The sequence below is a fragment of the Camelina sativa genome, chromosome 13 (assembly GCF_000633955.1).
Source record: "Camelina sativa cultivar DH55 chromosome 13, Cs, whole genome shotgun sequence".
NCBI classification, from domain to species: domain Eukaryota; kingdom Viridiplantae; phylum Streptophyta; class Magnoliopsida; order Brassicales; family Brassicaceae; genus Camelina; species Camelina sativa.
In genome coordinates, this window is record NC_025697.1 from 6,178,699 (window position 1) to 6,192,442 (window position 13,744).

Genomic DNA, 13,744 nt, shown 5'->3' on the forward strand with positions numbered 1-13,744 from the left:
TATCTTCAAATCCGTGTCATCGGAGATAACCATAACACGTCAGGTCGCGATGTATGTTGTTCTGTAACAGCTAAGTTGTTTCTACAACTAGAATAACCTCGTCGACCAGAAACAGAAAGTGCTAAATGGGCCTTATCTTTCTTTTTTGAATAACAAATGGGCCTTATCTAAAAATATTATTGGGTCTTTATAACATATATGTTTTAATGACAAAATATGAGTGCTGTTTTTTTCTCGTGAAAATGGGAATTGCTGGGACATCATCAAATCATCAAATATGAGTTCTACAATTGCTGGTAACCACTTGGTATGCTTTCTTAATCTCATATATCAAATAAAAGTTAAATAATCCAAACGAACTACGTGTATTCAAATTTCAGATTAGGTGAAAATAGGCGTATAACCAAAATATACAATCAAAACCAGTTAGCTGAATACTAGAATACCCTACCCCATGAGAGATTGGAGATATGAACACATATAATAATATACATATTTCTGACATCTAGAGTATACAAAACATGTTAGAAAAGATAAAAAAAGGTTGGATGATTTCTCAACCAATAATGAGAGTTATATAATAAGCAAGCACAATAGACAAACGAATTGAGAAACCTTAAATGGGACAAAACAGGTTAATACAAATTTGGTGGGTGTGATCGTTAACTAAATGAACCAGGTTTTACTTCTTGTGTACGCGTGTATGTAGATGTAGATGTAGATGTAGATGCGTATAATTAACTATGAAGAGCGTTGGAGATCTAATCTACCTTGTTGTTGGGTCAACAAACACTCTATTCGACTTCACGGTCCAGGGTTGTTGGATCCACAGTTCTTTTTGTTTTTAACCCTAACAGTGTTTTGGATACTTCATTTTCTCCATAGCAATAATATCTATTGCTAATTAAGACTAATAAGTTTCGGTATATAATTTACTGAGAAGTTTCCTATAATCTTCTTCCTTTTCATTTTTGTTCCTCGGTATTTATATCAGGCAATTCATTAATTTGTGTTGACATTTTTGGGTTGAAAGAAACAGGAAACAAACAATGACATGTTTTTTTTTTTTTTTTTTTTTTTTTTTTTTTTTTTTTTTTTTTTTTNTGACATGTTTTATTTAATACAGTCAAAATTTCGGAAATAATCAAATTTCAATGTACAATCAGCTATAATTTCCAATAAAAAAAATATTTCCAATAGTTAGACCATAATTTGTATTATAGGGGTTTGTACTTCGTATCAGTGTTGTTTTTGTATCACAATTTGCAAAACGTAATACTGTATTCCTGTTTACCAAAGAAAAGAACAAAAGACTAAATAGTTGAGAAATTCGCATAAATAATTTTATATTTTTAGATGGTGAAAAGGATAAGAAATTGTAAGAGATGGGATACAAAAGTACATGTATGTACAAGTACCAAGTATACGTGTAGTTGCAAAAAGGGAACAATGGTGCTGCTCCTTATCATTCAAGCTTCAATTTAAAAATGAAGTTATTTATATTTCGAATTACCTGGAAATTCAGCTAAGCATATAATGTGTCTCTGAAACTAAAAAACACAGACGAATAGGTCAAAGAAGTTCGCGGGAACATGTCGTTTAGTATGGTGGACACTGAACAATGAGCATGGACAAGACATGTCGTTAAGACCGGTTCGGAGGTTCCAACTTGAGATGCTTATTCTTTATCCAAAAAAGATTGAGAGTTACTTCAAACAAAATTGGTGGAATAAGCATGTGTGTAACCTTGATCATAGTTTCTACTTTCTATTGGTAATGCACATGTTATAGTTCTGAAAAAGGTATAATAAGAATTAGGGAACATGCATTTAGCCAAATGTTTAACATCCATCTTAATTGTTTTCTCAAGCGAAATTTGATTATATTATCGTGTTCTCTTATTTTATATAGTAGAAATTGAGTTATGGGACAATTCTGTCTATCCAAATAACGTTAAATTAATATGTTGATGCAAATCTATATTTTTCGGATAAAAAAACATATAAATTCAATCATAGCAACTTCAATGATGAGATCATATTGATTTCTTTTTAACCATTGAGTGATGACGTTTAGTTATGTTTTTTTTTTCTTCAAAATTGTTATATTGGTAAAATTAAACAAACAAAACATTATGTGATTAAACAGTTTTCAAATTTTTTAGCAACCAAGAGTTCTATGAACAACTATATTTATTTTGTCAAGTTTAGGTTACCTATTCACTTCAATTTTTTTTTCTTTTATGTCAACACCAATGTAGTTTTAATATAAAGGAAACTTATTATATAATAGTTAAACCTTAATTTATACGATCAAGTTATCAAAATCATATGAATAGCTTTCACTTGTGTAAAAAGTGTTTTAAAGATTTGAGTTTTAATTAAAAGAAAAGGAGTCAAGTTTATTCCGTCTTCGTCATGTCCCAGACGCATCAAGGGAATACTACTCGGTCACTTGGAACACGTAATATATTGACTAAATAGAGAATAGGGAAGACGAAGACCCAGTTCAAATTACTATTTATAATAGGTTGACATTGCAAGTAAATCATATAAAATAATAGTATATTCCTAACATGATTGGAAATTAAATTGCTTACTAATCTAATATTTTAGGAAAGAGGTTTTATTTATCTAATTATTAAGATGATTGTAGATTCTATTTTAACGGGAGCATGTAATATTGACTTGCTAGAATAGGATACGAAGACCAAAATCAAACAAATATTTTTAGTTTCGATAATATCATACTACTCTTAATTATATAACCAGAAAGAAAAAAATAAAAACATATTATATCCCAACTCCCAAGTCCCAAGTATGAAAATGTTATGATCTAATAGGAAGTCAAATGTTAATTAGTTTTGTAAAGTTAATTAAAAAAAACGCGTGATAATTTACATAGAAACTTTTTAAAATGTCCAAACTTATCACCTCAATAAATTATAGATTTGTATTGGATATATATTGACAATATACATTTTGTGTCTGCACAAATTTATTTAATTTCTCTGACTACAAACAAAAAAATCACAATGTATAGAAGCTTTTTTTGAAAGGTTAAAAACAAATGATAGGATTGAAAAATTATTTACTCGTATGGCATGCAATTACCAGAAATGGCAGTAACAAATGTGTAAATTTGAAGATTCTTTATTACTGCTTATAGAAATTAAATCTAAAATAATTTAGTAAAATCAAAAGAATATGTGTTGGGAAATAGCTACATTGACAGATCAGCCAGGTGAAAGAAAACATTCTGACCGTAGGATCAAAATATCCCCAGACCCACTTATAGTAACATCCCAGGGTTGTGATTTTTTATCCCAACTTTTTTTTTTTGGATTAAGCTAAATAAATATTTTCTACTTTTCCTTAATTAACTGTAAAATAAAAATAAAATTAATTCAAGCAGTTTTGGGAATATAGATAAAAAAAAAAAGAATCAAACGGCTATAATTGGCGTTACAGTTTTCCTAAAGAAGAGAGGAGAGATTTAGATTTAAGTGAGATTTTTTCGGATATTTATTCTCTCCCCCTGACTTCTCTGTTTTTTTTTTTTTTTCTTTTTCTTCTCCTTAGTTTCTGATAAAAAGTTTTGATTTTTTTTTTTGTTTTATCGGGCTTCGATTTCGAGGTCCGAGTCTCTTCTTCGCGAAAATTTTCCCAGAGATTAAAAAAACAAGAGTTTTTTTTTTTAATACCTTCTGGGTATAATCAATCATGTCTGATGGATACTATAGTTCTAAGAAGACGGACGATATCTGTGATGATGTTTGTGGACAGGTGAGTCTGTATTCATACGTATTTTGGTTTCCGCTATCGATTTTGTAATGAATCGGTTTTTGGGCTTTTTTTTTTTTTGTTCGCATTGAACAAAAAAAATCGAGATTCTGATATCAATTTGTTGGCTTTTAAAATTTGGATGAGAATTGGTTGTAATGTGCTTTTTTTTTTTTTTTTTTTTTTTTTTTTTTTTTTTTTTTTTTTTTTTTTTTTTTTTTTTTTTTTTTTTTTTTTTNTATTGTCTGAATTTAAGAATTGATTTGACCGATTTGTCGATTGTGTTTTGTCTGAAATTTCTGTTGCTTTTTATTTTATTTTTTTCGAATGTACAATTTTACATTCTTTCAAAAAAAAAAAAAAAGAATGTATAAAGTGACTCTTTTTTTCCTCCTTAATTGTTATGAACAATTTAGGTTTCTGTTTCATGATTATTATCCCCAGTTAAACATATTGTTTTGGGATTGTCGATGAAATTTGTCTTAGGGTTTGATTCTTTGTATCCACCACTAGACAAATCTCTATAGCTGTTGTGTGATTGTGCTATTCTTATCTCGAATCTGTTGTGGATATTATATTTATGATTCTCTGATTTTGTTTGTGAATGTTTCTGAGTTTTGTTCTGGGGGTTGTTTTTTTTTTTTTTGGTTTAGCAGGATGGTTCAAGAACAGCCAAAGCTTTCTCAAGGGTAAGATGTGTTCTACGTGGACTCGATTTCAAGACATACATATTCTTCTTCACCATTGTGCCCATTTTCCTCATCGGAGTCTATCTGCACGGTCAGAAGCTTACATATTTCTTGAGACCGCTTTGGGAATCTCCACCCAAGCCGTTTCAGACGCTTCCTCATTACTACCATGAGAACGCTACCATGGAAACGCTCTGTAGTCTACATGGCTGGAAACACCGTGAATCTCCGAGAAGGGTCTTTGACGCTGTCTTGTTCAGCAATGAAGTTGACATGCTCACTATCCGGTGGAAAGAGCTGTATCCTTACATTACACAGTTTGTGATTCTTGAATCAAACTCTACTTTCACCGGTTTGCCTAAACCGTTGGTTTTTGCTGGGAACCGAGGGAAGTTCAGTTTTGTTGAGCCGAGGCTGACTTATGGGAACATTGGAGGAAGATTCAAGAAAGGCGAGAACCCGTTTGTTGAAGAAGCTTACCAGAGGATTGCATTGGATCAGCTCATTAGACTCGCCGGTATTGAAGAAGATGATCTTTTGATAATGTCTGATGTTGATGAGATCCCTAGCGCTCATACCATCAACCTGCTTAGATGGTGTGACGGGTACCCACCCATTCTTCATCTTCAGTTGAAAAACTACTTGTACTCGTTCGAGTACTTCGTTGACAACAAAAGCTGGAGAGCTTCGATTCATCAGTACAAGCCAGGGAAGACTCGATATGCTCATTTCCGCCAAGGAAACACTCTTTTAGCAGATTCGGGTTGGCATTGCAGTTTCTGTTTCAGGCACATCAGCGAGTTTATATTCAAGATGAAAGCGTACAGCCACAACGACCGGGTCAGATTCTCTCATTATCTAAACCCCCAAAGAATCCAAGATGTGATTTGTAAAGGAACTGATCTGTTCGATATGCTTCCGGAAGAGTATACATTCAGGGAAATCATCGGGAAGCTAGGTCCAATACCGAGGTCTTATTCAGCTGTTCATCTCCCAGCTCATCTGATCGAAAAAGCTGAGAGTTACAAATACTTGTTACCTGGGAACTGTGTAAGGGAAAGTGGCTGATAAGGGTTTTGTAATAATCAGTCTTTGTAGTTGTTAGGGGGTGGGGGAAACGGCTTATCATCAGTAGGAGGGAGTGTGAAACAGAGAATGGTACAGAGTTTCTTGAGACTCGAGAAGAGTGATTTGGTAAGTGGAGTCTCTGGTTTCAGTATATAAACCTTGTCTGCTTATAATTTCTCATACTGACCATATGTTCTAATGTGTTCCCATCTTTGTTTTGGGAAGTTTTGCTGGAATAGTCTTTCTTTCTCTTATCTGTCTCTCTCTCTTTCTCTTTTCACTTTAAAACTCTTTTCATACTCTCCCTTTTTAGTCTGTACAATTTTAGTTGATTTCTTTTACATCCTGAGATTCTTTGTAATCTTTATTTTTTTTCGTTTAAATTCTGAATTTGTCTTGATTCAATATCTGGTATTCATTATTATTGTTATCGTATGATTTGATTGTAGTTGTTTCTGTTTGCTTAGATGTTCACTAGCAAAACCTTTATAAAAGAGTTCCCAGGCGATGCAAGAGCTCGAGTTGATCTCTTGATCGGTTATTTGGTTTAATATAGTCTGAACGATTTGCTTCCATGTAATAATATCTTTGGCCTGCCTTAAGATTCTCAAAATCAGAAACAGACTCTGCTTGGAAACAGATGCTATAACCATAGACAAAGCTTGCTCGAAATGAATCATTGTTCCTGCCTTTATCCTCCACAAAGGATGCTCGAAGTGTATTCCTTGGAGCGGCTATTAAGTTGAGTGTGAATAATCAATCATCCTCCCTTTCATTGAAGCCTAGCCTCCACCAGATGATCCATTGCAGCTTTAGGTTCCATAACGGTATCATCAGCAATATGGAGGCGCGTGAAAATGTAAACTTTACTAACTGAAAAAAAAAAGAAACCGTTGGAGAACTTAAGACATTGGAACTGATTTGTCTACGTAAGGCTTAAGCAACATAACGACTACAGCAAACCACACAACAACAAAGAAAGTTCGGAAATGGAATGAGTTGCGAGGAAGATCAAATGGTTTGTAATAACTAAGAATTAGAAAGGAGTCGACAAAATGTGAGGAAAACAAATTAGTTGGCGTCTCCGATGACAGAAACAGAAGCCAATGCCGATAGAACTTACTTTACTGGCTACTATTTATATATTTACATTCATTCCTGCTTCTGCCTTTCTTCTTGTGTTTTCTTGTCGTTTATCAGGGAAAATGCAAGAAAACGCAATCTCTTTGTCTTAAGCTTCAAAACAATTCCAACCAATTCAATAAGCTGTCCGCAGAAGCTAACTGCAAAATCAGCAAAAGATCTTAGTTTCAACAGGACACTCAATGTTTTCCTAAATATAAAGTGGGTGTGTTTTAGGTTCTCACGGAAAGCAAATCAGGGAGAGTCCCTAATTCTGCATTCTCCAATTCTGAAACTGAAAAGTTTCCAGATCCGATGTCAACATTCCCATGATGATTAGGGCTCTTCGTTACAAGGGACGACGACGCTTCAATTTTCTTGGACACCAAGTTATCGTCAGTAACACTCACATTATTTCCTGCCACTTGAGCTCTTTTGTCTGATGTCGAACCAAAAGAAGCTTCTTGAATGTCCTCCAGTCGCTGATTTTACCAGACAACATATATAGCTATAAGTTTACTAACGCAGTAACGCATGAAGAACGTCAATGATACTGGCTAGCTGCTGAGAAAGGAACTAACCTCAGCAAATGATTCATAAGTGATTTTATCCTCATCAACAGAAATCACAGGTCTAGCTTGCGTAGGAGTAGTAGTTTTTGGTGTGCTTGGGCCACCTCGAACCTCAGAACCCTCACTCTCAACGATAGTTTTCTCCGTTTGCTTTTGTTGCTGATATGTGATCTTAGAGACAACAAATTCCCCAATCTCGCCTTCTTCTGTTCCCAAGTGGTACTGGTGCAAAACCCAATTAGACTTCTCAGGTTTTAATCCCTTTCTCGCGCTCTTGTAAAGCACCATGATCTTCTTGCATCCTTTCTGGACTCCATTGATTATCACCGGTTTGGTTTGACCAGTCTTGTGCCAGCGGACCGATTCATCCGTCAAATTAGTTGGTGTAACCCTTCTCCTCTTTCTCTGCCCATTTTGATATGCATGTGCCGTCTTGTTAAAGAAGAAGACACTAGTTCCATCCTTATTCACACCTACAAACATTTTGATGAGTGGTGATTGATTACTCAAAGTTCACATTTAGAAACATCAAACCAACGGAAGATTGATCTTATTATTACCTGGAAGGTTTTGAGGGTGAGTGTAGTTGATACCAACATCTTGAGTGACTGAACGTATAAAGTCTTGGATAAGAAGATGTGGTTTCAAGCCATCAATACCACACTTAGCTTCCAAATGCTCAATCGCTTCTTCATCGGTTGGCTCAAATTTCACACCTTTAGGAAGGCCTGGCCAAGGAGCCAGTACCTGACCAACCAAAATAAGAAAAAAAAATCCATCCAGATAAGCAACAAGACCATAAGCTTAATTTTTTCAGTTACCGGTGTTGTAAATTGTTCTTTACATTGCTGTTGTCTACGCTGTAGGAGCAGTTAGGGCAGTTGATAGAAGCTCCACACTCTTTAATATGCAAAGCTGAAGACACAGGCGCATTCTTTATATTCCTTGCGATCCATGGACCATCCACAATCCAAGCCCTGCATGTGTAAGGTTTTCATAGTTTTAGTGACAAGAGCAAAAACCACATATAGAAGGTTCCAGAAAAAAGAGACATGTTTATGATATTTAGATTCAGGCGTTTCATCGAAAAACAGAGAGAGACTGAGAGATTTCAAGAATAATTACTTAAAGTTTCTTCTCTATATTCTTAGGCTATGAATAACAATAGTTACATGTGTTTTAAGTTCTTGGCTTGCTATAGATATATTCTTGTTTTTTTTTTTTTTTTTTTTTTTTTTTTTTTTNTATAAAAAAAGAAGTAAATTGTTTAGATTTTGTGAATTTCTAAAAATTAAAGAAAAAAAATCTTTTTTGGGGTAAATGTTGATGGATAGTTTTTTTTTTTATTATGAGAATAAAAAATAATTATGAGAATAAAAACTCAAACTATGGTTTTTATTAGGTATAGTTAAAATGCTAAAATACTAACTTTATAATATGACCATAAACAAAACAAAAAAACCAAGTCTTTTCGAGACTTTAGAACAAAGATGAGACCTTTATGGGTTTTAGCAATCAACAAAACAACGATGGGTATATCAGAAACGTATGGAATCATCGGAATCGGGCAAAGGGTTTAACTGAATCAATTCAATATATCGAATCAGGAGTCTAACCAGATCTTAACGTATTGGTTTCTAAGCTTACCTCTCCATGAACTAAGCTACGAAAGAACACGGCCGAAGAAAGAAGAGAGAGAGAGAGAGAGAGAGAGAGAGAGAGAGAGAGAGAGAGAGAGAGAGAGAGAGAGAGAGAGAGAGAGAGAGAGAGAGAGAGAGAGAGAGAGAGAGAGAGAGAGAGAGAGAGAGAGAGAGAGAGAGAGAGAGAGAGAGAGAGAGAGAGAGAGAGAGAGAGAGAGAGAGAGAGAGAGAGAGAGAGAGAGAGAGAGAGAGAGAGAGAGAGAGAGAGAGAGAGAGAGAGAGAGAGAGAGAGAGAGAGAGAGAGAGAGAGAGAGAGAGAGAGAGAGAGAGAGAGAGAGAGAGAGAGAGAGAGAGAGAGAGAGAGAGAGAGAGAGAGAGAGAGAGAGAGAGAGAGAGAGAGAGAGAGAGAGAGAGAGAGAGAGAAAACGTTTCTCCACTAGGCTAAGTAAAAAAGTAGACCGAAGTGAGCAGAGAGACAAATAAAAGAGCCTAGAGAGAGAGAAGAAGAATATACGTGTGTTCCATGAGCGGGAAATAGAAGTCCCGAACCTAAGCTTCGATGAAAGCTTCTCAAGAACACAACTAGCTAAGGTCAGGCTAGTGTTGACTTAGCTTGACTAGAGTTTGGTTCGGTTACGAACGCGAGGATTTGTAAGGTTTGTGTTTAACTCCGAAGCAGTGGATAGCTTCCGAAGTCGAGCCCAATGGGAATTCGTAAATAATATGGATTTTTTTTTGTAGTAGGGCCATACTACCTTGATCACCAAGCCAGATAATAACTTAAACTTAGTTCTTTTTAAATATTTAGTTTTTACCCTTTTTGTTTTGTCGTTTCACTGGTTTGTAAAAAAAAAAAAATTTGTAGTAGTTATTTCAGGAAGTGACCGTGACTATTAATGACTTGCATTAATATAGCCAAAAGTATATTTCCAGACGATTCCAACCTGTGCCAGGTAAATTTATCAATTCTTATCCACTATAGATTCATTTTAATCATTACATCTTACCATATTAATTGGGAATTACAATTATAAAATTAACCTTATCAAATATAAGAAATTACATTATCATGCCATTGGTTTCAAATGTTAATGTTTAATTTTTAGTAAGTATAAAAATTTAATTTAAATACAAGACTAACAAAATATTTGAAATAAATATTAGTTTAAAAAAAAATTCTTTCTCTAATTAATTATGCACAAAATTATTAATTTTTAAAAATTATAAACCGTTCAGAATTTTTAAAAATAAAATTTTATATCTAAGTATTCAAATTATTATTTAAAAGATATTAAATTCTGATTCTTCTATAATCTTTCTTTAATTTCATTTACAAATTTTTTTGAGGTATCATAAAATACATATGATAAATAAATATATAATTTTTTTTTATGTATATATTGTGATTTGAAATTTTAGAAACGAAGACATATTACTTAATCAATGTTGAAAAATGTGTGTTTAATGTTCTATATTTGCGGATAGATAAAACTAAAATTATGTGGTTAATAAAATAATAAATTTTACTTGCTTATAATTAGAATATAATAATTAATACTTTAAAATAATTTACAAAATAAGGATGAAAATACAATAGTAAAAAGATAAACAATATAAAATATTTAATTAAAAGATATATTAAAAAATAAATATTATTTCAAATATAATAACTTTTTAAAACAACTATAACAATAACTTTTATTATTATATTATAATTTTTGGTGAAAATGTTGATCTATGCTTTATAGCAAGAGATATCTTCTAGCTACAAATTGTTCCCAAAAAGACTAACAAATTAGGAGAATAAATTATGTACATAATATCGCACTTTTTAGGATCAGCCCATTTTTTTATGATGTACAAATTGTTTTTATATCAATCAGTTCACTTTTTTCATTATAATAAATTAATGCTTCAGTGCTATATATTTTAAAAACATTGTTGGAATTATTTATATGTATAGGTAAAAAAAATTATAATACGTGATAATCTTTTCTTGTTTTTTGTCGTAAAAGTCTTTGATTATGGCGTGAATTATTGTTATATCTTTGTGTATGTACTGATTCTATCAAAAAAGTCGTTGTAGTATAGTGGTAAGTATTCCCGCCTGTCACGCGGGTGACCCGGGTTCGATCCCCGGCAACGGCGATAATCTTTTTCACCTAATCAATGTTTTACGTGGGCTTTGTTGGGAGATTAAGAATCTGCAAGCGTTCTTTTTCTATAATAGGCCCATACTGTTTTGAGGAATCCTTGTTTTTCTTTACCCTTAATTTTTCAAAGTCTGATAGGAAAATTACCAAAATCAAGAACAATTTGAATATTAAATCAGTCACGAATGAGTAGAAATGTGATTGAGTGAGTGGCGAGAGCAAAGGTTTCATCGGCTCATATAGTTTTAATCGCTTATTCAAAAATGCGGAAGAAGAGCTGTCGACTGTCACACACAAGTCGGTCAGAAGACAAATTGTTCATAAAGGAGACGATTCAATATTATAAGACTGATGTTTCCGGGTGAACCATACACAGAAGGCAACGTTACAAATTACTACATTTGCCTATCTTTCTGTGTGTCACAGCCAGAAACTCAGAAAAAGCAATAGCTCCAAACGAATCATATCATATATCAGATTGGTTTGGGCATCATAGCTTTATCCATGACAACAATTACAAATATAAGACTAATGATGTTTCCCAAGTATGCTTTCATGCATATTATATAAGTAATTATGATATCAGTGATCCCCATAAAGAACCTTGCGTGGATCGAGCTGACCGCTGCAGTAGCTAGAGGAGACGATAGAGAGTTCTTGTCTCCCTTTCCACTCTTCATGTGGCTTCAACACAATTGGGGTTTTCATAGCACCAGAATCTACACACAGCATCGTTGTGTAATCCTCATCTCCCATATCTGCAATACTCTTGGCCTTCTTCTCCCAAGGGTTCCACACTACTGCTCATACCCAAAAAAGAAACAAACTTCACATTTTTGTTCGCTTATTGATTCAAGGGCAGAAACAAATTCTTACGCACCTGCATTTGGCATGCCTTCCTTTCGCAACTCGATAGTTCTCTTTCTCTCATGATCTATGATGGCAATCTTTGTCGGTGTGTTCAAATACACTCTATCAACCTACAGGGTTTACTGATGATACATTAAGTTATGCTCGTAGAGAGAAGTTTAAGCGGGAAAAGGCACTCGTGTGCGTCAGATTACCTCGCCGTCAAAGGTAATTGCATCTGCCTGCTCCGTGAATCTTTCTCTACGCATCAAGTTGTCCAGATAATCAAGTGTTTCCAGACCCTCAATCCGAACTTCACTACAAATTGTATGCCAAGTGATGTTTACTTAGCAAAAAAGGTGTTTTAAAGAAACTCTGTAAAGCATCTTCCCAACAATAGCTTTGATCATGATGATGATTGAAATGACAACACAGAGAAACAGAGGAGCTGACAGAAGTGCCGAAACAACCACACAACATACATACCTTATGTCGGATACATACAAGTAGTTGCGAAGTGCAAACGTAAAGGAGAATTATTTTGCGTCAGTGTTCCTCACACGCGGGATGATAGTAAGTTTTCCAGGACTGATAGATATGCGAACACGAAGTTCAAAGCTGAAACAAAGTAGTCAGAGAAAAAATCGAGTCAAGAGATGATGACATTGAAATGAAATGAAGCAAGAGAGATATCAACTGTACAAACCAATGAGGCCATATCTTTAGATCATCTTCATTAGACTTCAATACTAAATCAACAGTTGATTGCTGGTTAGCAGGAGGCAGAGGTGGCGGATCATTATCAAAAGACCAAAATCTGCCACGGGCAAATCCATGTCGCTCAAGTGGACCAAGATTTCCAAACTTCAAAGAAGACAAAACATGGTTGATGAAGGCGGCACAATAAGTCTAAGCAACACATTAACCAATATATCTTAAAATGATCTGAAAGCTGCTTTCTAACCTGTGGAAAGCAGAGAGGTAAACCTCCCCTGATGGCCTTGGGTGGTTTCCATTGCGCCTATATGAACACAAAACATTGTTAACGGAAGTTGAAACTTCTTCAATTGGGCAGCTGTTCCGTACTCAACTACTCTAAAAGCACAATTTACAAATGATCTGATACATGCTCGAAAAAAAAGAAACAGGCTAAGAAGAAAAATGGAGTCATCAGTATACTTCAATTATACAAAATGGAATACCTTGGTGCTCATATAAAGCAACTGCTCTCTCCTTTCATTTCTCCAAGAAACAACTTGTCCTCCATAGAGAAGCACCTGAAACCATATCCAGCCCCAAAAACATATGTAAGTATACAACCAACCTCTTAAAAGAGTTTCCAACAAACCCAAGTAAAATTAGCAGATTCGTTGTTTTTACTGAGAGTCCATCAAGCTAAACCCTTTCTACTCTAATAAGTGAAAAACATCAACATGTAAGCTCAAAATACTAATCACTTAGAGATATCTCATCATATAATCTCCATCAATCTAGTCAAAGTTACCACCTTTCCTTAAGGGTTTGATCAAAATCACATTTTTTTTGTTACGGTACGGAGACCAAAAAAAAACAAAAGGAAAGGAGTGAAAAAAAAAAAAAAAAAGACCTCAGCAGTAGATCCGGCAGGGTCGGTCAAAAGAATACGGGAGGAACCATCACGATCGTTGACTACATTCATCGGTTTTGGCCTTAACCTCGATTTTATTACCCTCACGAATGGGTTCACTTTCCCTTTCTTCCACTCCAGCTACATACACAACACACCCAACCAAACAAATTTAAAAAAAAACCCAGCTGCATGCATTATTTTTATTTTATAATCAAAACACGAACGAACTACATAATAAATTAAAAAAAAAAAAAAAAAAA

The 13,744-nt window shown here is 34.2% G+C and overlaps 1 protein-coding gene, 1 non-coding gene and 2 pseudogenes across 3 annotated transcripts; 2 read left to right on the top strand and 2 right to left on the bottom strand.

The window, feature by feature from the left end:
* LOC104735466 lies at positions 3,450–5,969 on the top strand. 2 transcript variants are annotated; one of them, XM_010455269.2, is made up of 2 exons: positions 3,450–3,785; positions 4,436–5,969. In XM_010455269.2, exons 1-2 carry the CDS (start codon positions 3,723–3,725, stop codon positions 5,537–5,539), a joined length of 1,167 nt encoding a protein of 388 aa, XP_010453571.1. In that variant the 5' UTR covers positions 3,450–3,722; the 3' UTR covers positions 5,540–5,969. The 2 variants fall into 2 exon arrangements, with proteins under 2 accessions (XP_010453571.1, XP_010453572.1); XM_010455270.2 differs by having other exon boundaries at positions 3,452–3,785; positions 4,439–5,969.
* Positions 6,895–8,231, bottom strand: LOC104735467 (annotated as a pseudogene).
* Positions 10,950–11,021, top strand: TRNAD-GUC. Its single transcript has one exon. It is a non-coding gene; the product is annotated as a tRNA-Asp (tRNA).
* Positions 11,325–13,744, bottom strand: part of LOC104735468 — a 3,158-nt pseudogene continuing 738 nt past the window's right edge.

Bases quoted from the DNA above. Each gene is read 5' to 3' on its own strand.
- LOC104735466 (XM_010455269.2), top strand. From the start codon at position 3,723: ATGTCTGATGGATACTATAGTTCTAAGAAGACGGACGATATCTGTGAT. The intron at 3,786-4,435 runs GTGAGTCTGTAT...TTTTTGGTTTAG, and splicing joins GTGATGATGTTTGTGGACAG to CAGGATGGTTCAAGAACAGC.